A 27,996-nucleotide genomic window follows, 5' to 3' on the forward strand; every position below is an offset into this window, starting at 1 on the left:
AGGATAACAGGATTTGAAATTGCAGTTATATAAAAACAATGTTATGGCGGAGGGATTCCACTTGTCATATAAATTATAGAACAGTCAGCTCCTAGCTGATGTTTGTCCAGACTTTTGACATTAATGTTTGACATCATTCTTAAAAAAAAAAAAAAAAAAAAGATCTGTTTTACCTTATCTAATTGGTGCAAGGTCCCTGTGAAAACTGTGAAAAATGTTGTGTATACAGTAAACTGGGTTATAGCTGGGTTTTATCATTAATGATATCTATTTAATTACTATCAATGATGTGCTTCTGGCATATCATCCAGAATGAACGGAAGCCCAAAGTCTTTTCTTAGAGAAATTCAGCAGTTCTGGAATTCCTCATCTAAGAATGGTACTAATGCTTTATTAATGTGTCTTCTTTCCTTAAAACTTGATAGTTATATAGCCCTGTTTCTTTTTCCACCACTCTTTTGTCAAAATACATGAGACTGTTCTGACATTTTTCAATTGATGTATTTAATATATATATATATATAGAAAACATTGATGGAAATGAAAGTAAGTAAGCTGGGCTTAGCTGAGTGGGGGACAGAGGGGGGTGATGCTGGGACGCTAGAATCACTATCAAGCCCTCTTAAGGTGTCGTGGGCTTGTCGACGAAACATCAAGGCTGGAAGCTGCCCACTTGAAGACCCCAGAGAAGTACCCTACTCAGCTCAGTCAGACGGTTGTCATGCTGATGCGCTAGGGAGGCCTCACATTGGTTGATCCCTGGAGCCAGCATTGCAGCCGTTGTGTGTGCTGATGCGCCAGGGAGGCAAAATAGGCTGCTCCCTGGAGCCAGCATTACACTTCAGCCATCAACACCAGGCAGAAGGACATCTACATCATCAGATGGATCACATTAGTTTACAGTAAAAGGAGCAATGTCTTAGTTGGTGCTTATCTTGGCGAGACCAAAATATAGACTCAGCTCTTGAACACACCACAACAGATTACGTTTTTAAGCAGACTTGTACTGTACTGTACTGTACTGACATACTGACAAAGGAGCGTTGAATCAGTAAGATAAAACTACAATCCCTAGAGCTCCCTGGGAGAGGAAGCAGGAAGTCATGAGGCCAATCACGGGACTGAAGAGCCAATCCCTTCGCATTCGTCGCTGCTGCAGTTGACAATATAAATTAAACTGGGATTATGGCTGTGGAGGGTATTTCTCCAGATTGGGAATTTGACCGCTTTGACGACGGGTCCCAGAGTAAGATATTGTTGATCAGGCTCGATCTGGGAAAATGGGTGCTGTCCGGTTTTAATTCAAAACAACGCCAGACGGAAAAATGCAACTGGTTGTTCTGCTTCAGTCTGTCGTCCTGGTGCAGTGGTGCATAGACATTTGATTCGTTTTTCATGTGATTTATTTGTATTTATACGAATACTTGAATGCGTTGCTGTATATAAAACCAGTAGTGATTTGTAATGTTAACAGGCTTCTATATAATATGTATAACAACGTAGCTCAAGGCAAAAAAAAAAAAAAAAAAGCTTGCGGAGAGTTGTGAAATAATATAGTCATGCTGAAGTAATCAAGCTTATTTGATTTATTCTGAACTTCTGCATCAGACAGGGAAGCGTGTTTTAGGTGTGTGATTATATATATATATACTTTTTTAAAAATTATTATTTATTATTAAAGATACAGCGTCCCACAATCGAATTGGCGTCCACAGATTGTTTACTACATTTTTCAAAGCCGATCATTTCCATTGTCTAATTTGTTTAACGTACATTACCCGAAAAGCAGTTATAACTGAAATAGAAAGCCTTGAAAGACTAAACATATTAATAAACCCAAGAGTCAGTTGAATTTGGTTTTGTGACTGAGAAAAAGAAAATGTGACTGGCTAATCTGACTTTCCAAAAAAAATACAATTTACATTTTCGACTTTTTTTTTAACTTCAATATGACAATAATAAACAAAACAATGCATGTAAAGTATTACGAAGTATTTTAATAGACCAAAGGGAGTAGAGTGCAGAGTCAGTGCAATGTAGTGCACATCTACTATAGAAAAAAAGGACACACGGTTCACAAGTTAATACCAAATTATATTGTATTATAGGTGTTTGTATTTTCTTTACAAGTTGCCTGAATATATACTAAATTATTTATTTATTTATTTAATTACCTGATGCCTTTATCCAAGGCGACTTACAACTATCACAATAGAAAACCAGTAAGTAGTTTTTTTGCTTTGCAACATTCAAATTCAGCATGAAAAATTTAAAAACAATAACAAATGCAGGTAGCACTGTCTGACTGATTGTTGCACAGTGACTGCAACTGGAGTGCAAACCCTGAACCCGGTTCAAAATACATTAACAGACTATATCAAAACATGAATAAAGCTCAGTAATTGAGAAACAGACACTCAAAGTCTATTTACCGGTATTACAATACTTACAGCATTCTCCATCACAATGCTAAACATCAGTCTATGTAGATTGCATCTACATTACTTCAGATAACTATCCTTAGGCAAACAGTCACATGTTGTGAAATCACTACGGCACAAAACCTGCAGTAGATATATTTTTAAGTCTGTTTATGTTAGGAATTCCATAAAACATTTCTGTAAGTTCTGTTAATAATATGCATGTATTTATACAACAGAAGCTGAGTAGAGAGTTGCTTTGTCAGCGAGCAGCAAAACAGAATGATGCACAGTTAAAATGTTTGCAGAGTTGAAAAAAAACACGCCAGCGTTTGGCCATTAAAAATATTGCGGCGTTCCTAATATTTTATGACTTGGTTCAACGTTAGGACAAATATGACTGGTGGTGGTGGTTCTGAGGTCTACTTATTAATCTTTATCGAGTGGAGGCCCAGTTACCACTAATATTATATAAAACCCAACATGGACAAACAGCAACATAAATGCATACCTACATACTACATGCACTGCAAGTATGGGGTCAGAGAAAAATATTTCATATAAAATACAGCAGTACAGACACTGACCATCACTAAATCGCCGCCTGATAACTTGACAGCTTTGTGCTTCCCCAGCTGTGAAATTAAGCAGAAGCAGGATCACCCAATGGAAATAAAACAGTACATCTGATTTTAGCCCATACTGGAATATACCATGGCGACACAGTAGTTGAGCACAGTTTCTCGTAGAGCATCTCATATCGAAGATATGAATTATTGTGCACAGCATGCTTGGCACTTTCTGCTTAGTCTCCATGGGAAGAGAAAGGTTTTGTAATGCCGTTGATAAATCGCTTTTTTTTTTTTTTGATTCTTAGAAATCCATGCTGAGGTGCAGCTGAAGAACTATGGCAAGTTCTTGGAGGAGTACACATCTCAGCTGAAAGGGATTGAAGATGCACTGGATGAATCTATTGGAGATGTCTGGGATTTTACTCTAGATCCTATAGCACTCCAGGTACAGGAGGACCTCATTTTGGGGGATGTAAGAAATAGGCCTATATAGCAGATAGTGGAGAAAGCAGTGTTAAGATGCAGATCTTATTCTATAGTAGCTGAACGTGTCAGTCACAAGAGTTAGAAGGCTAATTTTTCTCAGTCAGTAACTGTGAGTGTTAACAGTACCAGTGTCTGGTTTGCTCAGACAGTTTTGACAAAGCAATTTAGAATGGCTGACTGATACAGAAAAATCAGCATTAGGGCAGTGCAGTGCTGATGGTACTGTAGGTTTAAGTGCTGAACTGTGGAATGTTTTGGGACCAAGTTGCACAGCATGCACACATCAGTGGTGTTGAATCAAAATGCTTAATATGCTTTTTTTAAGCAAGCTACATCTTCCAATGCAAACTAAAAAAGGTTTAAAAATACACAAAGCTGGTAAAATATGAACTACTTTTTTCTTTGTCTCTGTCTCTAACAGCTTCTACCTTATGAACAGTCATCTCTGCTTGAACTCATTAAGACAGAAAACAAGGTAATCCAGTATTAGTTTAACCCTGTCCTTTCCATTGTATGTAAAATATGGATTTCAAGGCAGGCTACAGTTCATGCAGATTGTCTGTGGCTCTGGCTTACCTGTATTCCAGCACACAAAAGTTTGGAGCGCTCAGTAACACCTTTGTTTTGTGTGGGCACTGTGTACTCCGATAATCTGGTAATAACTCCATGTTTGTATCCTGTTTGCAGCTGCCAAGTGAAGGTACATGGTTGTAAGATCACAGAGGGTAGAGGCCTCATTGCTATAATCTTTTTTCTTATTTATGTTGTCTTTTATTTCACTTAGTCATATCATTAGGCCTCCATTACACATAGATCTGTTAGGAATGGTAACCATGTATTGAACTGTTTGAGTGGTACTTTACATTTTTCAACTTGTGGCAATATCTTTTATTTTGTTCAATAATCAGTATTTGGTTGGTCTCCACAGGTTCTTAACAAGGTTATCACAGTTTATGCTGCTCTTTGCTGTGAGATCAAGAAATTGAAACATGAGGTAAGAAAGCTTGTAAGATTTAATTTTTTTATATTCTCTCAACTATACGTGATCAAATCGAAAGAAGCCAAAGATAAGTGTGTTAGGGCTTGCCATGGTCAATTGGTTTTATGTAATAATTAAGGACATAATGTAGATTTTAAAGCCTCCATGGGATGGGGATTGGACAGCAAGGAAAGATCACTGCTTGGTTACTGTTTGGTACAGTAGACAATACTATATGGTACAGTAGTGCTGCCCTATTAGGAAATGTACTGTATGTTCTCTCTCTTTCTCCAGGCAGAAACCAAGTTTTACACTGGCCTTCTGTATTACGGGGAAGGAGGTTAGTACTTGTTTTGTCCTGCATGTGCATTAAAACATCCACAACTAGGGTTCAGATTTATACCCCTCGGAATGGCAGGTATATATCTAAGTTAACCCAACAGATCCCTTCATTAACGTTGTGTAGCTGTTATAAATCAAGGATTCTTTCTTAACCAACGATCAGGAGAATCAATCAAAGTCAAAGTCTGATGCTTTGTTTTACAAGAGAATGATAAAATAGGACCTGATTTCCAACTGCACTTTGTGTATGTGCAAAATGAAAGCCTGAATAAACCTGTTATTTAAAAGTATAACCCCTATAAATAATGACTTAAATCCTGAGAATCCTGAGTCTGAGTTCTAGTGTTGGGAGTAGGATCCATTGCTATATTTTTAAAGCCCTTTCTTGTCTTGTTGTCTTCTAGCTTCTCACACCAGTGTGGTGGAGGGGGAATCCCAGATTCAGATGGGGAGGTTTATTTCCTTTTTACAGGTACAGTAAACCCGTTCATAGCTCTCTTACTGATGTTTTTTTTTTGGCATGCAGTGTTGCATAAAATAATTGCATACAGTAATCATAGTTCATGGTACTTTGATTTGCTATAAGGATGGCAGAGCCATGGTTAAAATCGAATCCTAGTGTGAGTCTGCTGTTTTTATATACTGACTGATTCAATTCAGCATTTTACATGCTATCCCCTGCAGGAGCTTTCCTGCTTTGTAACAAGATGTTCTGAAGTGGTGGTCAATGTGGTGAATCAGCTGGCTTCCCTTTACAGCAGCAATAAGTAAGGTTTCACACTTTATTTCAAGATAATTATTAATAATAATAATAATAATAATAATAATAATAATAATAATAATAAAGGTTAATCTTAATGTTGTGATGTTTTTGTAGGTCTTTGATGTATAAATATAGTTGGTGTTGTTAAACGAAATAACTACGGATCCAGTTAAAATACCATCATAATGTTTATTCTGCCGATTTTCTTTCTGCTTTTTTTTATAGGAGTGCCACTAAAATTATAGAGTCCTCAGGAGTTCATTTTCAGGTAGTGCCCTGGTTGTTTCCTCATTTTTATTACAGTCCAGGTAGCTGCTGTATGATTTTCTAAATACAAACACATGCTTTTATTAATTTTTGTATACATTCTGTTTCCAGTTTTAAAATATTGTGGAAAGCCTATTCTCTTCATTTCAAATGGCCTTTTAAATGTCCTGTCAATTTGTCACACAGACAGTGTTTGAACACTTGGGGGAGCTGTTGAGTGTGCTCCTGACTCTGGATGAGATAATTGCTAACCATGCAGCCCTTAAGGACCACTGGACCATGTACAAAAGGTGAGATAGTGTCTACCGTTATTGACAAACTGTAAGCAGCAATATCTTCTCTCTGTGTGTGCATTTCAGTTATATATGTGTTTGCTGAACCCCAATCCTTGATTTTAAGATTCTCTCTCTCTCTCTCTCTCTCTCTCTCTCTCTCTCTCTCTCTCTCTCTCTCTCTCTCTCTCTCCAGGTTATTGAAATCTGTGCATCACAACCCCTCCAAATTTTCCATCCAAGAGGAGAAACTGAAGCCCTTTGAGAAATTATTGTTAAAACTAGAGGGGCATATACTGGATGGAATGATATTTCAGGTCAGAAGATAGAGTTTCTTACTTTTTTAGGTGATACTAATGAAATGGCAGTTTTGAAACATTTGTTTCCCTTTATTACTCTGTCATAGCTGTTAAGTGATTATAAAACATGGTTATGGTTATACTGGGCTACAGGCAGTGGGTCAGAGTTGCTCAGAGGGCAGAGGGCTCAGGTGGCTCTGTGGTTGAAGTGCTTAACTGCAGTGGAAGGTGAACATGCTAAATGTTGATTCTTGTTTTCTCTGTCAGGCCTGTGTGGAGCAGCAGTTTGACGCTCTGGGTGAGGGTGTGTCCGTCTCTAAAAACAGCACTTTTGCTGAGGAGTTTGCTCTTAACATTCGCACCATTTTCACCAATGTGGAATCTAAACTAGGTATGTTATTTAATCAGAAGTGACTGCTCTTCATTTTCAGCCTCCACCCTGGATAGCTGTCCTCTGGATATACCGTATGCGCCCTCATTCGAGGTGCACTTCTGTGTAAAAACAAGGGCATTTAAACAAACCAAAAACGTGGGTATAAGTACGCTACTGTTTTTTTTTTAAATTATCATTAAATGAACATGAATTTGTATTATTCAACAAAGGTTGATGCGACTAGCAGCAACATTGATTCATGTGAATAAATGTTCGCACCCTATCATGATATTTAATCTTGTTTTGTGCTCAGTATAGTGATCACCAGTTGCTACGATTAGAAATAAAAAATAAGGTACAAGAATCTAACTTTTCATGTTGTACAGATGAGAGAATTCTGCTAATCGCTTTTAACAAATGATAGTATATGTGTCTTGCAATGCATTTGTCCAGTGTCTTTTTATACTGGATAAAATAAATGCTTAATTTCATCGTTTCATATGAATGACAGTAATTGATTATTTGTGTGAGTATTCTGAAGCATGTTTACCGTGGCTGGTTGTAAGTATGGTTTCTGGTTTCAGGAGAGCCTGCAGAAATAGACCAGAGGGATAAATACGTAGGGGTCTGTGGTCTGTTTGTTCTACATTTCCACATCTTCAGGACTGTTGATAAGAAGCTCTTTAAATCACTGCTGGATGTCTGTAAAAAGGTGAAACTCTTAAGTAATTAATTGATGGATATTGGTTTGTATTTTTGTATGCGTGTGTGGAAAAAAAAAAAAAGACATACCATTTTCTGTAAGTTTGAAACAAATAAAGGAAATATGCTGGTATGTTATCTGAAATTAAAGCATTTTTGTAGCCTTTGAGTTCGATCCAGCTTATAAACAGTTGAACAGCAGTAACCACTGTCTCCTCTTCCTGCAGGTTCCAGCTGTCACCCTGACCGGCAACATCATGTGGTTCGCAGACACGTTCCTGGTTGCGAAGGTCCCTGCTGCCGCCAAAATGCTGGACAAGAAGAGTCTGCAGGGCATCCGGACCCAGAGGGACAGCTTCCTGCAGCAGAAAGCCCAGATGCTGGTCAAGTGGGTGTCTCTTACTCTCGTTATGTGGGTGTTGAGGAATCTGGGGCTACCACTGAGACATGGATTAATCTATTACAATTATCCTGTCCCTAAACTAACTAAATATATATACAGTACACCCTCGCTATAACAGCCTTCATTATAACAAACCTTGCCCATGGACCCCAAATAAAAAAAAAATTAAAAAAAGAGACACACTCAAAAATAAACACACACTGTCAACATCACGGTTTGTATGCACGGGATGCCTTTACAGTGAAGGCAACTCTTTTTTTTTTTGTCTCAATAAAAAGCGTGTGTAGTGTAATGCCTCCCAAACAAAAATAATGTAATGTTGCAACAAAGCTGGAAACTATATTAATTGTTTGAAAAAAATAGTAACGCAGGCATATCTCTGTCATGAACATAGGTTGTCAAAAAGCACTCTGTTTTTTGACTTGTTCAGCAACCATGCGGCAAAGCAAAATTGATAAAAGAAAAAACAACAACAACAAACCTTTCATATCAAACTTTTCTTGTCGGGTTGATTTTGAATAAAAATTCAGTTTGGGATTCTCGCATGTTGGATTAAGATTTGGTGCACTTTGAAACGATTCGTGTTAGATTGATTTTGAATAAATGTTCAGCTTCAATTCAGGATTTTTGCTTTATGTATTGCATTTTAATTCTTTAACGAATAGGATAAAGCAAAGGCAGAATACTGCATACATGAGATGAACAGGTGGATGTAATTCTACTTTTGTTCACAATCTCATCCCATTAACAGTTTATCCTTCATTTTGATTGTCCTTTTGCTATAATGAATCCCTCGATATAATGAATAAAAGGCTGAATCCTATATATATATATATATATATATATATATATATACATACACACACTGCTGTGCAAAAGTCTTAGACATGTTGCATTTTTCTACTATGATGCATTATGAGCATTAACGATTTACTCAAAGCCACCACTAGTGTTTTCTACTATTATAACAACCTTGACTTGCATAAAGAAGGAAAAACATTGAGTGAAATAGCTCGCATCATTTGATTTTCAAGGTGTATAATCTACAAGTACAGAGAAACATCATATGTAATCGACAAACCCAGGACTGGAAGACCCAAAAAGCTGTCTATCAAGCAATTGTCAAGAAGACAAGCATTGAATTGACAGCAGAACTGGCAGAAGGCACAGGTGTTATTGTCCATCCATCAATGGTCCAAAGCACCTTTGACCATTGTTCCATAGTCCAATTTCTGTGTTCTTGTGCATATTTTAGCCTTTTAGTCTTTTTCCCCTTTCTTAACAGAGGTATTCTTACTGCAACACATCCTTTAAGTCCTGATTTCAAGTGACCTTCTTAGCATGGCAGGAACATAATCCCTGAGGGCGCTAAACATGTACTGGAGAAAACAGAAACAGAACCGAGTCCTGGATTAGCTATACACCGCCACTCCACTATTAGTTAAATACTGCTTTATGGCATAAGGCCTATTTCACAAGGCATTTCTATGGGTCAATCTGCTGTATCTATAGAACTGAAATAAATTCAAACATGTATCTTTTAATCATTTAGACTGGCTGAGCTGATTTCGAGCTATTTCATTCAATGTTTTTCCTTTTTTATGCAAGTCAAGGTTGTTATAATAGTAGAAAACACTAGTGGAGGCTTTGAGTAAATTGTTGATGCTCATAATGCATCAGAGTAGAAAAATGCAACATGTCTAAAACTTTTGCACAGCAGTGTATATGTATTATTATTTTTCTCTATATATGTACAGTATATTTATCACGTGTTGTGTTTTTACTTCTAAATTGTAGGAATTTATAAAATAAACTTGTTTTTAAATCCATGCTTCCCCTGGTTCCCCTCTGCAGGGATGTGCAGTCTTACTACGTGTTTGTAACATCCTGGATGATGAAAATGGAGTCCATTTTGGCCAAAGAGAAGAGGGCTGATAAATTTGCTGAAGATCTGAGCAACAGATGTACCATTTTTATACAGGTGATTGAAACATATTGAGCTATACTTGAGAGCTCAAAGTTAAAAGCACAAATGTATATTAAATTAAAAACTATGATTATGATACTGTTTTAAATACAGGCGAGGAGTCTTAATAGGAAACATAGGGTACTACGCTGTATAGTTAGTGATAATCTGCACAATAGATATATTTTCCTTAAATAATAATATATTCCACATGGTTCTAAACGCCTAAACATTAGATATACGGTTACCTTATGCAGGTGTGTGCTGTTTTTTGTTTTATGAATATCATATTTTGTGTCCCAGGGTATCCTTTATGCATACAGCATCAGCACCATCATCAAAACCACTATGAATCTCTACATGTCCATGCAGAAGCCCATGACTAAAACTTCAGTGAAGGCTTTGTGCAGGCTGGTGGAGCTGCTTAAGGTATTTTTTTATATGTCTCTTGATTTTGTTTGGTCTACGCAGGAATCATTCATACCTGGTGGCTAACACACTTGATTCTTGTCTTCTTGTCTGGTGGCAAAGCAGGTTGCATCTGCACCTTAGGACCAGAAAGTTACAGGTTTATAGATAATAACTCAGTTTGGTGTTTAGAATTAACTTGAAACATTTGACAGAGTCACTATATTTTAGAAAATATGTTAAATGTTAAATGTCAAAGCCGTTTTCAAATGACAGTGTAAAGCAGTTTTTCTGGTCAATGTTTGTTTCCTCAGGCTGTGGAGCACACTTTTCACCGGCGTGCGATGGTGGTCGCAGACTCAGTGTCCCACATCACCCAGCACCTCCAGTACCAGGCCCTCAACTCCATCGCCACAGCCAAGGTGTGTCTGCGGGAGGGCAGCCAACTTCACAACAGCAAGTGCCCTGGAAGGGAATAAGGGGGTGGTGGAAAGGAATAGGCAATGCAGTCCTAGATAGTGGATGATAGTGCAGCATTGATGGGACAATATGGGGTTTGTCAGTATTGCACCAGAATAGTTTATTACTGTGCAAGATTCACAATATTATGATAAATACATTGACATATACAGGCTGTCCTGTTATGCTGATTAGGGTGAACTTTGTTCAGTTGGATGGCCAAACACTGTTGGCTATCTGCACCAGTTCCTGCACCTGCACGTATCTGTTCCTCTTTGCTTAAAAGACATTTCACACCTGAAAGAAATAGAAATATTAATAATTATACCTATGATGCCTGACTTCTGGGACACCCTGTCTAATGTTGCTCATGTGTTTCCTTTCTGTTTCCAGAAAAGAGTGATCTCTGATAAGAAGTACAGTGAGCAGCGGCTGGACGTGCTGTCAGCACTGGTGTTGGCAGAGAACGCACTCAATGGCCCGAGCACCAAGGAGAGGAGGCTGGTTGTGTCGCTGGCACTTAGCGTGGGCACTCAGATGGTGAGTGAGTGGAAATCTTGACTTTGGTACAGTACAACCCAGTTTTCTTGACAAGAACCTGGAACACTTTTGAAAACTCAACTTTTGTTTTAACTCCAGATGCTTGTCAAAAATAATAAAAGTACATAAAAATGGTGGGCCTTGTACTTGTTTTTGGTGATTGTGTTGACACTGTTGTAGCATTTTTTTTTTAATAATTCTAAAATAATTAAATAAAAGAAACAGCTTATATAACCGGAAATCTGTGCTCTTCCTTCAACTCAATAGAAGACCTTTAAAGATGAAGAACTGCTCCCCCTGCAGTTGGTCCTGAAGAAGCTGGACCTAATTAGTGAGCTGAGAGAGAGGTAATTTCTGCCTTGTTGTATATGTGTCTACAGTGTCATGGATTCCCCTGTGAATGTTAAGCAACCTCTTCATCTTTTCCCATTCAGAGTTAAGATTCAGTGTGACTGCAGCTTCCTGTATTGGCACCGGGCAGTGTTCCCCATTTACCTGGATGATGCTTATGACCATGCAGTGGATGCAGCTAGGATACATGTAAGTTTCATATTTTTTTATTTTAAAGTATAATCGAATTATTTAGTCAGGACTAGGCTGCAAGCTAGCTAGCTGTCTTTTTTTCTCCCATCAGCTAATCCACAACTATAAAACACTCAATAGTACTAAAAAGTACTATTGTTAGTATTTTTAGAAATCAGCTCAGCCAGTCTAAATGATTAAAAGATACATGTTTGAATTTATTTCAGTTCTATAGATACAGCAGATTGACCCATAGAAATGCCTTGTGAAATAGGCCTTATGCCATAAAGCAGTATTTAACTAATAGTGGAGTGGCGGTGTATAGCTAATCCAGGACTCGGTTCTGTTTCTGTTTACTCCAGTATATGTTTAGCGCCCTCAGGGATTGTGTTCCTGCCATGCTACACGCCAAACACCTGGAGTCCTGTGAGCAGCTATTGGAGAACTACAACCTGGAAATCATGGATGTCTTCAAGGAGGTAACAAGAACAACAGAGTTCAATAAAGACACACGCCTCTACTACTGTGTGTAACTCATACAGTGCATACAGTTGACAGAACTTTTTTTTTCTCTGTGTCTGTGTTATTCGACATTTTAGTATTATTGTTTCTATCGTTTTGTGCATTTTTAGAACAAGATGTGCAGATCTAGAATATTGTAGACACATTTAATGAACAGAAACAGAAAATACTTTTCGGCAACTGCTCTTATTATATTGATCTTAGCAACAAACAAACATCTGCATCAGTTTGAAAGCCATTGGACAGGTAAATCAGCTTGTAGTATTGGTTGTCAGATGTTTTTTGCAATTTGCAATTGGTATCCACTAGAGGAACTAGGAGGGTATGTTTTCATCCCACTGGAAGAGTTCTAAAGATCTGTTGTGTTCCTCTCCGGCATTACAGCACCTACTGGATAAGCTGTGCAAGGAGATTGAGAAAGACCTCCGTCTCTCAGTGCACACTCACCTGAAGCTGGACGATAGGAACCCCTTTAAGGTGGGAATGAAGGACCTGGCTCACTTCTTCTATCTCAAGCCAATCCGATTCTTCAACCGTTTCATCGACATCAAAGGTACTCCTCACCTACAACCCGGTATTACAGGAAACTAGTTCTGTTGTGTCTCAGTCCACTTTCAGATTTTCAGATTCTTATAATTGAGATGCTTGCAATAAAAGTGAAAGATGATATTTTTGCCCTAATAAGTTAGCAGACTGATGTACCATTTTATTGGAAAACAAACAGTTATTATTCTTTATGTGTCGGTTGCAGCATATGTGACGCATTACCTGGACAAGACGTTCTACAACCTGACTACAGTGGCTCTGCACGACTGGGCCACCTACAGCGAGATGAGGAACCTGGCCACCCAGCGCTATGGGCTTGTGATGACTGAGGCACACCTCCCCAGCCAGACCCTGGAGCAGGTGGGTGGAGGAGGGGAGAAGCTGAATTGGGACTGCAGGGGGGAGACGTAAAGTTATAGAGGTTCAAATGATTTTCTGTGCAATGCTGATTTCAAAACCATGCTCTCCGTTTCAATGCAGTCTACACTTATGCAGCTGCATCTCGATTTATCCGTCGCACACCTGTATGTCATATCAGACATCAATACATTCACTCAGATAAAAAGTCACTCATTTAAACCTTGATTTGCAACAGTGGGTGACACATCTCGGGGTGTAAATACTTCATTATATAGTGCAATAAGGTGTTGTGCTAGAACACTCAGACTTGTGTGTTCAGTTCAGATCAAGCAATGGGATAGATAACAGCGACTACTCATTTCAGGGTTTGGATGTGCTGGAGATCATGAGAAACATCCATGTCTTTGTGTCACGCTACCTTTATAACCTCAACAACCAGGTGAGTTTTTTTTAAATTAAATGTTATGTTTTGTATTACCACTAACATCATCTGAAGAGTAGACTGTTTGGTCTTCTGGTTGAGACAAAGGACCATTATAATAATTTCAAGATCTGAATCCACTCTCAGTGTCTGACTTGCTATGTGGCCTCAGTAATTTGATGCATTTTCTAAATTGATATTCACAGATTTTCATCGAAAGGACAAGCAATAACAAGCACCTGAACACCATCAACATTCGGCACATTGCCAACTCCATCCGAACACACGGCACAGGGATCATGAACACAACGGTAAGTGGCTGTTGTAGGGAGGCTATGTGTATTTGCTGTTGAAAGCTTGTGAATTTGCATGTGTGCACACCTTGAGTACAGTAATCAAGCCTGTGAACTGCTCTTTAAATCCTCTCAACAGGTCAATTTCACCTACCAGTTCCTGCGCAAGAAGTTTTACATATTCAGCCAGTTCATGTATGATGAGCACATCAAGTCGAGGCTAATCAAGGACATTCGATTTTTCAGGGAAATCAAGGACCAAACGGATCAAAAGGTACAGTATGTATAAAAGTATGTGACTACATTTAGTAATAGTATGTTTGACTTGTGTAGTGAGCATTACAACCTTTTGAAGGTTTTAAGATTGTTGCTTTGTTTTCAGACTGCTGCCTGTAAAATGTTTAAGAAGGTGTTGTCCTTGTACAGTGTTGATAGTTTATGTTAAAGTTGATATATTTTGTGCAACTGACAGTGTTGTTGGTGTATTTTCAGTACCCATTTGAGAGAGCAGAGAAGTTTAACCGGGGGATCAGAAAGCTGGGGATCACCCCTGATGGACAGAGTTATCTGGACCAGTTCAGGCAGCTCATTAGCCAAATAGGTAAAAGGGATTTTCAGCTGCTATTTAGTGCATTACATATTCAAGGGATTTCATATTGAAATGCTTATTTGTTAGCTACAATACAATTATGGAGGGGAATTTGTTAACGTAAACTTTATGCACAGTGATCAGTTATTATTTATTTCTTAGCTGACGCCCTTATCCAGGGCGAATTGTTACAAGATATCACATTATTTTTTACATACAATTACCCATTTATACAGTTGGGTTTTTACTGGAGCAATCTAGGTAAAGCACCTTGCTCAAGGGTACAGCAGCAATATCCCCCACCAGGGATTGAACCCACGACCCTCCGGTCAAGAGTCCAGAGCCCTAACCACTACTCCACACTGCTGCAAGAGTCCAGAACCCTAACCACTACTCCACACTGCTGCAAGAGTCCAGAACCCTAACCACTACTCCACACTGCTGCAAGAGTCCAGAACCCTGACCACTACTCCACACTGCTGCAAGAGTCCAGAGCCCTAACCACTACTCCACACTGCTGCAAGAGTCCAGAGCCCTAACCACTACTCCACACTGCTGCAAGAGTCCAGAACCCTAACCACTACTCCACACTGCTGCAAGAGTCCAGAACCCTAACCACTACTCCACACTGCTGCCCAGTTACAATTATCAGAATAGCACACTACTGGCCACTAGACTTCTGTGTATTAGAATATACCCGTAAACCATACAAATACAGTGCCTTGCGAAAGTATTCGGCCCCCTTGAACTTTGCGACCTTTTGCCACATTTCAGGCTTCAAACATAAAGATATGAAACTGTAATTTTTTGTGAAGAATCAACAAGAAGTGGGACACAATCATGAAGTGGAACGAAATTTATTGGATATTTCAAACTTTTTTAACAAATAAAAAACTGAAAAATTGGGCGTGCAAAATTATTCAGCCCCTTTACTTTCAGTGCAGCAAACTCTCTCCAGAAGTTCAGTGAGGATCTCTGAATGATCCAATGTTGACCTAAATGACTAATGATGATAAATAGAATCCACCTGTGTGTAATCAAGTCTCCGTATAAATGCACCTGCACTGTGATAGTCTCAGAGGTCCGTTTAAAGCGCAGAGAGCATCATGAAGAACAAGGAACACACCAGGCAGGTCCGAGATACTGTTGTGGAGAAGTTTAAAGCCGGATTTGGATACAAAAAGATTTCCCAAGCTTTAAACATCCCAAGGAGCACTGTGCAAGCGATAATATTGAAATGGAAGGAGTATCAGACCACTGCAAATCTACCAAGACCTGGCCGTCCCTCTAAACTTTCAGCTCATACAAGGAGAAGACTGATCAGAGATGCAGCCAAGAGGCCCATGATCACTCTGGATGAACTGCAGAGATCTACAGCTGAGGTGGGAGACTCTGTCCATAGGACAACAATCAGTCGTATACTGCACAAATCTGGCCTTTATGGAAGAGTGGCAAGAAGAAAGCCATTTCTTAAAGATATCCATAAAAAGTGTCGTTTACAGTTTGCCACAAGCCACCTGGGAGACACACCAAACATGTGGAAGAAGGTGCTCTGGTCAGATGAAACCAAAATCGAACTTTTTGGCAACAATGCAAAACGTTATGTTTGGCGTAAAAGCAACACAGCTCATCACCCTGAACACACCATCCCCACTGTCAAACATGGTGGTGGCAGCATCATGGTTTGGGCCTGCTTTTCTTCAGCAGGGACAGGGAAGATGGTTAAAATTGATGGGAAGATGGATGGAGCCAAATACAGGACCATTCTGGAAGAAAACCTGATGGAGTCTGCAAAAGACCTGAGACTGGGACGGAGATTTGTCTTCCAACAAGACAATGATCCAAAACATAAAGCAAAATCTACAATGGAATGGTTCACAAATAAACATATCCAGGTGTTAGAATGGCCAAGTCAAAGTCCAGACCTGAATCCAATCGAGAATCTGTGGAAAGAACTGAAAACTGCTGTTCACAAATGCTCTCCATCCAACCTCACTGAGCTCGAGCTGTTTTGCAAGGAGGAATGGGCAAAAATTTCAGTCTCTCGATGTGCAAAACTGATAGAGACATACCCCAAGCGACTTACAGCTGTAATCGCAGCAAAAGGTGGCGCTACAAAGTATTAACTTAAGGGGGCTGAATAATTTTGCACGCCCAATTTTTCAGTTTTTTATTTGTTAAAAAAGTTTGAAATATCCAATAAATTTCGTTCCACTTCATGATTGTGTCCCACTTGTTGTTGATTCTTCACAAAAAATTACAGTTTCATATCTTTATGTTTGAAGCCTGAAATGTGGCAAAAGGTCGCAAAGTTCAAGGGGGCCGAATACTTTCGCAAGGCACTGTATATGGCTTTCCATTAATCTGATATCAATGAATTAACAAACAGTACCATATTTTAATGGAATGTCCCTGGGCTAATTACATTTTTAAAAGTATCTAAAGCAAACCACGTAAAGTGAGCTTTTTATTTTACATGTCATTAATGTTGCCTAGTTTAAGCTTATGTATTATATGCATTAGTATTTCATAAAGACTTTATATAAATATTCAATATTAAATACAATTTCTGTTGAAAAATATATTGTGGATCAGTGCATTATAGAAGGAGCTACCTGAACATTAACCTTTGCTTTCTGACATAGGGAATGCCATGGGCTATGTGCGGATGATCCGATCTGGGGGTCTGCACTGCTGTAGCAATGCAATAAGGTATGCAGTTTATTTGTTTTTGAGGTCTAAGATGTCTGTTGGTTGTGGTGTTTAGGGATTTCCAGCACAATGCCTCTGTACTGGTTAGTAGAACATATGGGAGTAAACCCATTACTTTAATGCAGGAGGGGTCAGAAAGATTTTATACCAGGTCCCTTGACTGTGTACTTCCTCTTTCCAGGTTCGTCCCTGACCTTGAAGACATTGTCAACTTTGAAGAACTGGTAAAGGAAGAAGGACTCTCGGAGGAAACTCAGAAATCAGCCAGGTATTAAAAGTTGAACTGTTTACATAACATATGGGTACCAGAGCATGGTTCAGAATAAGAGGTCATTAACCTTAATAATAATGAATTCCTTCAAACTGTGATGTTCATACCAGGACTTACTGGCTCGAACCCACCCCTGAGGATATTTTAGCCAAACCAGTGGCTGAAGCCAAGATCTACCGATTTCCATTTCCCAGATTTCACAACGCTTCTTTTTAATGCTAAAGCCATTTATTACTGATACCTACTTCATTGCTTGTCTCGCTTATGGTTTTTATTTGTGGGTATTTTGTAACATGTGGGTATTTATGCTCTAGAGTCCTGGATTCTGTCCTTGGTGATCTGACCAGCAACTCAGCGGAAGGGACAGAGTATTTCAAAAAGCTGGTGGATGTGTTTGCACCTGAATTCCGCAGCACCAAAAACATGCACCTCCGCAACTTCTATATGATTGTCCCTCCTTTGGTAAGAACATGTCTGTACTACTAAACTTCAGTTGCTGGGGTTGGGTGGGAATACCTCTTTGTGCTCCTCTAGGTCTGGCTTTTTCCTTTGCACTTTACTGTTACATTTAGAGGTGTGGGTTGGTGTTTGAGGGAAAGAAAGTAGACTGTAATCTCAACCACTAAACTATGATATAACTTTAGTCGTGCGCTTTTATAAAAGATGTGGTATATGTGCTGTGGGGATGACCTAAGGGTTGAGTTCATCTTTTTGCTAGTTCAGTGCACGGTCCCTTGTTATAAAATCAGTTGCTTTGTGTTCCTTTCAGACCGTTAACTTTGCAGAACATTCCATTAGCTGCAAGGAGAAGCTGAACAAAAAGAATAAAGTAGGAGCTGCCTTCACGGATGATGGTTTTGCAATGGGTGAGTTTGTAGAAATCCTGTTTTTCTGTTTATGACAGGACTAAACTGAGGCTGTACTACATGCTGCATTACAATAGTCTGATAATCATTTTTCCTATTTTGCAGGGGCTGTAGTTGCTTGGAGATTGGTTACTGCAGACTGAAATGATGTATTACTTGACCTAGTGCAGGTCTCATCTTTTCTTATACCTGTGTGCTCGTGTGTTGGTTGCAGGTGTTGCCTACATTCTGAAGCTGCTGGATCAGTACCAGGAGTTTGACTCCCTGCATTGGTTGCAGGCTGTCCGAGAGAAGTATTTACGTGAGATGAAGTCTATGGTCAAGGAGCAGAATGTCCAGGCCACCAGTCAGGATGAGAAACTGATGCAAACCATGAACCTCACACAGAAGAGACTTGATATCTACTTACAGGTAGAAATAAAAAATGTTTCCTTTGTATACAAAAGGGGCTAAAGCCACTCAGTGGTTGCAGTCCTGTGCTGCCTGGATTACAGAAGTCAATTGATAAATCCACTTGGTTGCAGTGTTGAAGGGCATTTGTCTTCTAATCAGATTTTACAAATATAACCTGTTTTATTTTCAGGAATTTGAGCTGCTTTACTTCTCACTAAGCAGTGCCAGGATTTTCTTCAGAGCGGACAAAACGGCAGCGGAGGAAAACCAGGAGAAGAAAGACAAGGGTGAGTTTCAAATTAGGACAATTACTTCAGTAATGGGACATGGTTTAGAGGAGCTCCACAGTCAAACCGGAGCCCTTTAAGGTTTTTTTTAACACCTTGGTTACATCTCTCGATAGCATTAAGAGATGATCACAGTCTTTTTAATCAGAAAAGGGGTATATGTTTTTATAATGTAAGTGGCTCACAGTGAAGTGGAATAATATGACAGAGTAGTGTTGCTGTCAACCTTTGTTTTAGATATTATTGGTGGTAGTTGCCAAAGAGAAATAGGGACACATTAGTTTGTGTAGTATTGCTATATTTGGATACACCCACGCCCTTAAATAGGATGACATATGTATAATTTTGATTACTATTTGCTAATTGATTGTTTTGTGAAAGGTCTGTATTCTTAAAAAAACAATGAATAATAATTTTAAAACAAATCTCTAGATAGTTGGCAGGAGTAACTTTTGTGTTTCTTTCAGATGAAGTATCCAAAACAGGCAACGGTGACTCATCTAGTAGTTCATCCACTGATCCCAGTGCGAAATGAAACCGAGATCTGAACAACATTTAACTGGGAATCCATTCCTCAGATGCAGAAGCAGTGTTTCAAACCACTACACGGCTCTGTGTTGGTATGTTGACACTGTTGAGCTTCAAAATTAATCCTGTCTAGAGACTTAAAGCACTTACTTTTGATTTGAATAAATACATTTGGACCTTCAGGGACCCTGCAAAACCAGAATCCGGCATTGATAAGCAGATACTATGAAAGGTGATCCTGCTGATGAAGGTTCTGCTCTCAATTAACCCCAGAGCAGTTTCTGTACTGCCAGCCTGTCCCCAGCAGGGGGTGCTTTTGACCAGAGTACTGTAGGAAGTCCCCCGCAAGACAGGGGAACTGTTTCCACATTCCTGCTCCCATTTGCCCACTATATTGTCTTTTTGCTGAACAGTGCAAATGCCTCTCTTTTTCTATTGTTTAATAACCAGTTAAGTTGTATTAACGTAAGGGACTATGAAACTGACACGTCCTTTGTGACCTACTGCTGTCTAAAATAGGTTTGCTACTCCTTTTTGCAGATTAAATAGTTTACTAAAACAGTCATCTTGATTTATAGTTGGGATTTCTGTATTTGTAATAATGCCCATCACATAAATATAATCCTGTAACTAAAGTCTGTCTCTTAACACCACCTGGTTTAATTAAAAGATTTCTTCAATAAAACATGGTGTTTCTGTAATGGTGTAAATTAAATGTGAATTCTCTTTTCTTTAACAGAAACATGGGCATTCTTTAAAAAAATGACAAAACAATATTTGGCTACAAAAAGATGGTATTTAACAATATGCTTTTTTCTGCACATCCCTCTGTTGTATCTTAACTACTTTTATTATGTAACACAGCTTTTCTATTGTCATTATATGAGTTAACTTACACATTGATGTAATGTACATGACTTAATGTTTAAAAACAAAAGTTACTTTGATGTAAAAAATAATAAACCAGTCCACTTTCACATTTCAATATCATTTGAACAAGTACTGAAGTATTTATTTCAAAATCAAATACAATAGCATTTATTCCAGGACAGAACAGGTGATTTGTGTTCTCAAGTGCACCAGTGATGGATTTCATTGACAGAATAAATTTAAAAGAGTACAAACTTCACATTAAGTGCTTGATTCTCAGGTATACTCTTGTTACAGAAACCGGATCCCGGCACCAAACTGGACACCATCACATATCCTGCAATTAAAACATCATTTTAATTAAAATACTATTTACACCGCATCTAATTTAAGTTTTCTTTAGTTTGAGATCCAGGACTTCAAATTTGCACCATCCAAACTGAAGTTTCAGAGGCTTTGTACTGCAAGTGATTTTAAATTGCTTACAGAAAACCTGGACCATGTTCCATCTTCTGCTCAGTGGTGAGGAGGCAGAGTGTTATGCCATTCTTTTGAATACAAGTTCAAGCAGTTCCACTCTTCCCATCCCCATGAAGACACAACCCCTCAGAAAAGAGCATGCATGCTTGGAGAGATGCCTTGGAATCATTACACTTACCTGTCTCCACTCTGCACTCCCATAGGAATACAGTAATTTAACTCCAGTCTTGCAATATTGCCCAGTCTCAGTACTATTCCTGCACCATAGGACCAGCGGATGCATTCGGCCAGTTTCTGGAGATGAGCTCGTGGACCCTCACCTACACAAGAAAAGTTGAGTTTTGAATAATAATTTGGGCAGAAGCTGAGTCAACAGACTCCTGAAGTCTAAAGAAATATAATAAAATTATCCAAGATGAGAGGGCCTGAAAGTGTGGCATCTGAGTCATAAAAGCATACAAGGACCCCTCTAATTTCAATGATTAAATGAATCCTTTTTCCACTCCTCACATTTAACAGATTGACTAGTTTAGCCCTGATGACTTAACAGAAATTCTAAAATAGCATTCCAGAATAATGGCACAACACAAAGGGTTCCAGGATACATACCGTAGTTGAGATTGCACAGATTCCCTGCATTGAGGAAGAAGTGGGTTCTGAAAAGATCTCCAAAGCCCCCGCGGCCTGGGCGGAAAGGGAGGGGTGTGTAGAGATGCATGCCACCAGCCCAGTAAGCTTCACCACCGAGGTAGTCACCTAGCAAGATATTAAACATAGGGTACAGCCCTGTGGAATGCAGAGGTGCAGAAACACCTACTTTCTAATATTGCACAACAGGACCACTTCATTAATGTGACATCTTGTTGCATTGGCATAAATTGTTCATAAAAGGTTTTAAGATTTTTCTGGGCAGTTTTCTCTGTACATTGTTTTGATGAAATTTGGTGCTCATGAGAAACCTAAAAAGTCATGTTCAATCCCATCTAGATCTTCAAAGGTCAAGAAGTTGCATTAACCCACTGTGCCAACTTTAGTTGATATTGCACATTTTCAGAATTTGTAAGTTCTGTACAATGTATATAACCGTAATACAACTCCATAATGTGTTAAGGCCCATTTACAAATAATTGATATTGTTTATTCCTGCATAAATATGATTAGCTCATTTTTTATTCTAGTGAATGCATGCATCTTTCTAACTGTGATTAGTACTCTTACAAAGCAGACATCATTTTTAAGTCAACAATATAAATGTAAATGAATCACAAACCTTCGCTCTGAGGTCCAATGCTGTACATGCTGAAACCTCTGACACTGGTTGGACCTCCCAAATAAAACCTATTGAGAAACAGGGAGTATAAAGCATTGCTACATATAGAGAACAGTACATCATGTACAACATCTGCGTATGGTACATATTGTGAGATCAGTTGCTCTCAGTACATACAGTTCACAAGCCAGCTGTGCACTAAAAAGCTGCTGTAAAGTTTGGTAGTAATAGTCAGGTTTCTACCGTATCCCCACGTTCTGATACTCTGAAGAGGATAGAAGTGGGCTAAAGAATGTCCAAACCAAGTTTCATGCCCCCAGGATAAAAGCTCTCTGGATATACAATATGTAAAACAGTAAAGTCTGACAAGTGCCTGTATATCTCTATCACCAGGGATATGCACCCCAACAATAATTATCCTTACTATTCAAACACATATCTCTGCTTCTCTACATACCGGTCAGCAATGCAGGATGGCTGGTCTCCAATAGGTACCAACAAACCTCCCCAAAGGGATGTTGAAAGAACCTACCAAATACACACACAGACAAGATGTGGAAGATCATAATTATTATTATTATTTTAACAATAAGAGGTTTAATTTTACGTTCTTAGATGTTTTATAACAAGTTAATACAGTATGTCCACTGAGACATTGTCACTTGGGATATAAGACCATATTCATGATCCTTTGTTCAAGTGGGCAGTCTTAAGCAATACTAGACAGACAATACAAAATGCAGTTTATAAAAAGCAGTATAACAATACACTAATGTCACAATATGATATCGTACCACACTGTGCAGGTTGCGATATGATAATTATCACAATACATGTGATGGTCCTGGTGGGCAACTTCACATCTATGATGCATAGTAAGATCAAATGGTCATTTAATGATGGACCATTTTGTTAAAAATCAACAACTAAATGGATAGGAAGAGAATGTATTCATAACAACAATAAAGGACACTTAATCAAGGACCATTTGGTGAACTATAATGAGCAATGTTGTGCTTCTAGTCTTATAACCCGATACAAACAATACATAAATCTATTACGATATGACATATCATGTAAAGAAAATATCAGGATTAATTAATACACAATTAATCTTTGTACCACTATTTATAAAAAAGATACTTTCATGCAGGTAACTACTAGACTACTAGGAAAGGTAAAACACACAAATCCTTACCGAGTCCCAGAAAAGACGTTTGTTTAGCTGGATCTCAAAATCCTCTTTCAGGAAGCTTGCATCACCTCCAGTGTAGCCTGCCAGCTCCTGTAAAACACAACATACAGAACATTATATATATATATATATATATATATATATATATATATATATATATATCTCTTCAACATCTGACATGTCTCATAAAATGACTCTATGATCTCTTTAATTACATGTTGTCTGCTAAGTGAATGTTATTACTATCAATCAGCAATTACATTCTAGAAGTATGCCAGTTAATCAACAGGCTGTATCTTATTTCAAATCACATTATCTTAATGAGGATCAGCACTTAATAAGTATTTAAATTAGGACCTAGCCAGAGATTAAATTCAACAATCAAGCATAACAAAGATCTGAATTGGAAGAGTTTCCTTCCCCTGCTATAGGAAACCTGGGGATTCTTTTTTTAGGAACTTCTCCGGGTAATTGCATTTCACCTGGTTAATTTTCAGTAAGGCGCCTCGTCTGGGCAGGATGGCAGAATTCCGTGTGTCAATGACCATGGCGTGCTGTGGATTTAAGGACAATCAGAGAGTTACTTGTGTTTGATTCCTAATTCCCCTTCAGTAGTTTAACTCTTACAAAGGTTGTATTAAAAGAAGTAACACTGATTACAGATGTACAGGTTTAATACTTTTCATTTAAATGCGCTATGGTAAGTCCATGAAGATTGAACACACATTTGGTCTTTCTAGTGAATACCCATATGCATACATGCTGTATTTTTACACAAGATTAATCCCAATAAGCAGCCCCATTGCCTTTTCATGATACTTATCAGATAAAGGTGGTGGCGTTCTAATACTAACCGAGATAGAGGATTTGAGTGAATGTCCACTTTCTTCTCTAACAGCAAAGGATGCAGTCCGAGCCAGACAGCCCAGCTCTCTCCACACGCCCTCCCATTTCAAGGTGTGATTGGTCTTCCAAATGGGGAACTGCAATGAAACACAAGAGAAAGGAATCCATATAATCATTCAGCTTTCAGAGTCCATCCAACAGACTTCAACACAAGGAACAAGTTTTAGGTTCACATGCAAAGGTTTCTCGCTAGTTTTATGCTGTTAAAATGATTCCTCCTTGATTTTGCCTTTGCAATTGCTTTAAACTAGGATCCTACATAAGTAGCATCCTTGTTCAGATCCAAATCTGCTAAAAACCACAACCCTCCCCAAATGTTTTTTTCAATGACAGCTGAAATATTCAAACAGGTTTCTAAAATAGGTAGCAAAACAACAATTTTAGGTAACACACAATCTGTGCACAAAACCAGAATCAGAATTCATGCGCAACCACCAATACAAAGGGTGTTTGTAACCGAGCTATTAAATAGATATAGGCTAGTAACAATGTATTACATTAAGAAAGATAACTTACATTAATTTCAGTGGAGACTCCTCTGTCAGTCTCTCGAAGTGAGCTCCATGGAAACTGTCCACTTACTTTATACATGTTAATGGATAAACTGGAAACAAATGATAAAGGCATAAAGCATCATTTAAATCATGCCACTCAAAAGTTGCCAATATGTTTGGAATCTCCATGGTCACATGGGAAAATACCTAAAGCAAATCAGTTTTGAAAGTTTCTGAGTTTTAGAGCAGTCATCTGTGTGTATGATGTAACTTTGTGTAGATTTAACAAAATTATCTATGAGCAAAAAAAGGGAATACATAAAAAAATACACTGTGTTTCTAGGTATCTTGATGATGCAATTAAAAAGGTACACATTATCTGTATAGGAATGAGTGAAAACATAACTAACAAAACAATGGAAAGCATGTTTTTTTTAAAAAGTCACCGTTTGGTATTACACAGTGAACATAAATGTGTTTGTAAAGATATGTTCCCAGTTAATCAATACAGAGCCCTATGACCACAACTCAATTTTTAGACCAAGGAAAGAGCTATGAGTGTTCCTTACTTTCGGTCAAAGTGTCCTGGTTGAGGCTTGAAAAATGACAGTCCATAGGAGGTTTCTTTGGTACCATAGGAGAACTGAAAGGTGAGCTTCTCTGCGCGGCCTAACACATTAGGCAACTTAAGGCCAAGAACCTAAAAAAATAGATACCCAATTTGCGTTAAATCTGTATGGTCAAATGCCAATGTACTATGCAGTAACAAAGAAAGCAATTTCAATTTTGCACAATGTTACTGTGGAAATCTCATGATATCACAAGACATTGTTTTTAAAAATATCCTTACTTACCATACTCCCTTCATTGTTGCCCACCATTGTATTGTAGCTTCCAGTTAGTCTCCTTAATTCAGCTACTTCGAATGTTACATCTACCCCGTTAGACAATGCATCTTCTCCTGCAAGTAAACACAACACAGTTTGATACTGCCACAGTAACATTCATCTGTTTTACCCCTTACAGACCAATTACAAGTACTGAAAAAAAACTCACCTTTTTTTTTTTTTAGATGCCCAATTATTTTACCTCCTGATTTTCTCCCAGATTTGGAATGCACCATTAATTTTTCCCCCTCACCACAGCAATTCCCCACACAGCTCAGGAGACATGGAGGTTCAGTGAGCATTCTTCGATCCCATGACTGAGCCAGCTTCCTTTTTACACTCAGGAACTCGAGCGCGGATGTCAGTAAGTGGGTATTTTTCACAGCGGGTACCCGGTTGGGGATTTTCTACCCGTGCCGACCTCTAGGATCACTACAGCTCACTTCTATATTTGACATGCAACTATTCACATGATTTAACTACCAGTATAATAAAAAGCTGAGAGAGATGGTTAATTGTTTTAAGAGCAGAATGTGTTATCAAGAAAGTCTGTTAAAATGGTTTGCAGTGGAAAAACACGTACCATCAGAGGTGTCAATCACAACTTCTACTTGTCTGAAAATCCCCAAGCGCAACAATTTCTCCCGAGCTTCATGGGACTTCTTCATAACCTACAACAAACAAAGAGATTTTTATACGATGCATGGGCTGTTGATAAAATGTAAACTCAACACTCTGGAACACGTCTTTTGTACATCATTCAAAGCTGACCACCTAACCACATGACTTAACCTTTAAAAAGTGTGTCTCAAGCAATTATGCTTTACGAGTACCAGTACTTACATCAATCAGATTTGTAGCTGTAAAGACCTCAGCTATTTCATACCCAAGGAGGTCATCTTTCGTTCTGCCCAAACCGTCGATATGAACACGCTGGACTACAACCTAGAAAACAAGAAGTGCAGCATGCCATGAAGACTTGGACATAACTGGTTTGTGTACCTAGCCTGTGGCACATACAGCATACAAACTTGGCAAACTTGCACAATTTCATGTGCTAAAATACTTTTTAATGTTGCACAAACTTCCTTCAACATAAATGACATTTTTGGAGAAATAACCCTAATAAGTTCAAAATGGGGGTATCGTATTTTTCTGGTCTGCTTTGAGTGAAATGAATCTCTCATCTTCTACTGTAAAGCTACAAAACATTGTTTGTTTACTTTTACTCACGTCTTTATTTTCTAGAACTTCTTGTTTAGTTTCAGGTTCCACTTCCACCAGTTCTGCATCATCTCCGTGAACCCCAAAATCAGGTCCACTCATCGGAAGAGGATCCAAGCTCTAATTGCAAAACAGAAATAAGAACAACGTCATTACTGAAACAAATTCATTTACACCAACTATAGGGGTAGATATACAATATGTAGTTGCATTTGTTCTGCAACAGGATTCCAAATATTGATTTATATAAAATACAGCCACGAATATGTGTACAATTGTTATGGATCTGAAATTTAATTTCCAATGTGTTTTTGCTTTCTTTTTTGAAGTATGAAGGAAGCACCTATCTTCCATGTGTGTTGCTCATAGAAGTCTGCTTTGAATACAGAGTAAATACAGTATTTTGTTTCCCGCAACAATGGAAAATATGTGGGGAGAAAAGTGAAGACACAACAGTTTGTTGTTCTTTTAGTTACAGGGCAGATACACGATTGCTTATTACTAGTACTGTTACAAAGTGGGCGCTTCTAGATTCCCCGACAAATAAATAAATAAATAAATAAATAAATAAATAAATAAATAACATTTCTGAATAATTCGTTTTCTTTTTTAGCAATTAACTATTTCACAAAAACTACCGGAATGTGTCCTCATTCCTTGGGTCCTCTGCGCACTGATCCTGACAACGAAATGTAAATATTTGAGATTGCAGTGTACATTTTAACACGCTTGTCCTCCTAATGTATTGTCAAAAATAAATGTAGTCATTAAACAAACCAAAAAAAAAAAAAACACTTATGCCCTCGCCCTTAGTCGTTTGTATGTTGTCTGTGTTGAATGTCAGCAAAAGGCCTTTCCATACAGTCGAGACACAAAGGTCACCCAATATACTCCATCGTTTTGTTTACACCGTTCTGTAATATCCTTACCCTGGCGTGGACAGTTCCCATGTTGGTTAGTGAGATGTGATATTATCTGTTCTGAGGAAGCCGATTTGTGCTTCTTTTTTATTGCTGGTGAGAAAGATTGTATTATTATTTATCGTTGAAAGAGAAATTCACCATGGAAGACGCCATGACACAACAAGCCCCGCCTATCTGCAGCGGGAT

The 27,996-nt window shown here is 38.4% G+C and overlaps 2 protein-coding genes across 3 annotated transcripts; one reads left to right on the forward strand and one right to left on the reverse strand.

Annotated features, from left to right (window-relative positions):
- Nucleotides 1-1,099: 1,099 nt before the first annotated feature.
- On the forward strand, nt 1,100-20,246 carry LOC117415879 (WASH complex subunit 4). Of its 2 annotated transcripts, XR_009329156.1 has the most exons (34): nt 1,100-1,246; nt 3,298-3,437; nt 3,900-3,953; nt 4,407-4,472; nt 4,752-4,797; nt 5,204-5,271; nt 5,484-5,566; nt 5,788-5,830; nt 6,016-6,119; nt 6,298-6,418; nt 6,668-6,791; nt 7,358-7,485; nt 7,703-7,863; nt 9,733-9,859; nt 10,148-10,273; nt 10,567-10,674; nt 11,105-11,251; nt 11,519-11,598; nt 11,686-11,791; nt 12,136-12,252; nt 12,680-12,848; nt 13,047-13,201; nt 13,566-13,640; nt 13,829-13,933; nt 14,055-14,189; nt 14,408-14,516; nt 17,150-17,216; nt 17,398-17,484; nt 17,802-17,949; nt 18,257-18,353; nt 18,568-18,764; nt 18,937-19,033; nt 19,501-19,653; nt 19,745-20,246. XR_009329156.1 is itself a non-coding variant. In XM_034026791.3 (33 exons), the coding sequence occupies exons 1-33, from the start codon at nt 1,186-1,188 to the stop codon at nt 19,566-19,568; spliced, it is 3,519 nt and encodes a 1,172-aa protein (XP_033882682.2). In that variant the 5' UTR covers nt 1,100-1,185; the 3' UTR covers nt 19,569-20,246. The 2 variants fall into 2 exon arrangements, 1 of the variants encoding a protein (XP_033882682.2); XM_034026791.3 differs by having other exon boundaries at nt 19,501-20,246.
- Nucleotides 20,247-20,546: 300 nt separating this feature from the next.
- LOC117415881 (sorting and assembly machinery component 50 homolog) lies at nt 20,547-27,996 on the reverse strand. Its single transcript, XM_034026792.2, has 15 exons — nt 27,817-27,996; nt 26,897-27,007; nt 26,507-26,608; nt 26,247-26,334; nt 25,631-25,737; nt 25,346-25,476; nt 24,799-24,886; nt 24,231-24,359; nt 23,859-23,930; nt 23,380-23,466; nt 22,639-22,709; nt 22,182-22,249; nt 21,521-21,667; nt 21,090-21,231; nt 20,547-20,768 (listed from the first exon to the last, which is right to left on the reverse strand). Exons 1-15 carry the CDS (start codon nt 27,835-27,837, stop codon nt 20,723-20,725), a joined length of 1,410 nt encoding a protein of 469 aa, XP_033882683.1. The 5' UTR covers nt 27,838-27,996; the 3' UTR covers nt 20,547-20,722.

Source organism: Acipenser ruthenus, chromosome 7 (genome assembly GCF_902713425.1).
Source record: "Acipenser ruthenus chromosome 7, fAciRut3.2 maternal haplotype, whole genome shotgun sequence".
Lineage (NCBI taxonomy): Eukaryota > Metazoa > Chordata > Actinopteri > Acipenseriformes > Acipenseridae > Acipenser > Acipenser ruthenus.

What these genes read in the sequence shown, in the direction of transcription:
- LOC117415879 (XM_034026791.3), top strand. Translation starts at nt 1,186, where the DNA reads ATGGCTGTGGAGGGTATTTCTCCAGATTGGGAATTTGACCGCTTTGAC. An exon ending in GGCTGGTGGAGCTGCTTAAG is followed by an intron (nt 10,274 to 10,566) that starts GTATTTTTTTAT and finishes TTGTTTCCTCAG; the next exon opens with GCTGTGGAGCACACTTTTCA. An exon ending in GGATGATGGTTTTGCAATGG is followed by an intron (nt 18,354 to 18,567) that starts GTGAGTTTGTAG and finishes TGTTGGTTGCAG; the next exon opens with GTGTTGCCTACATTCTGAAG.
- LOC117415881 (XM_034026792.2), bottom strand. Translation starts at nt 27,837, where the DNA reads ATGGGAACTGTCCACGCCAGG. An exon ending in TGTGATTGACACCTCTGATG is followed by an intron (nt 25,738 to 26,246) that starts GTACGTGTTTTT and finishes GTTTACTTGCAG; the next exon opens with GAGAAGATGCATTGTCTAAC. An exon ending in GGAGTGCAGAGTGGAGACAG is followed by an intron (nt 20,769 to 21,089) that starts GTAAGTGTAATG and finishes TTTTAATTGCAG; the next exon opens with GATATGTGATGGTGTCCAGT.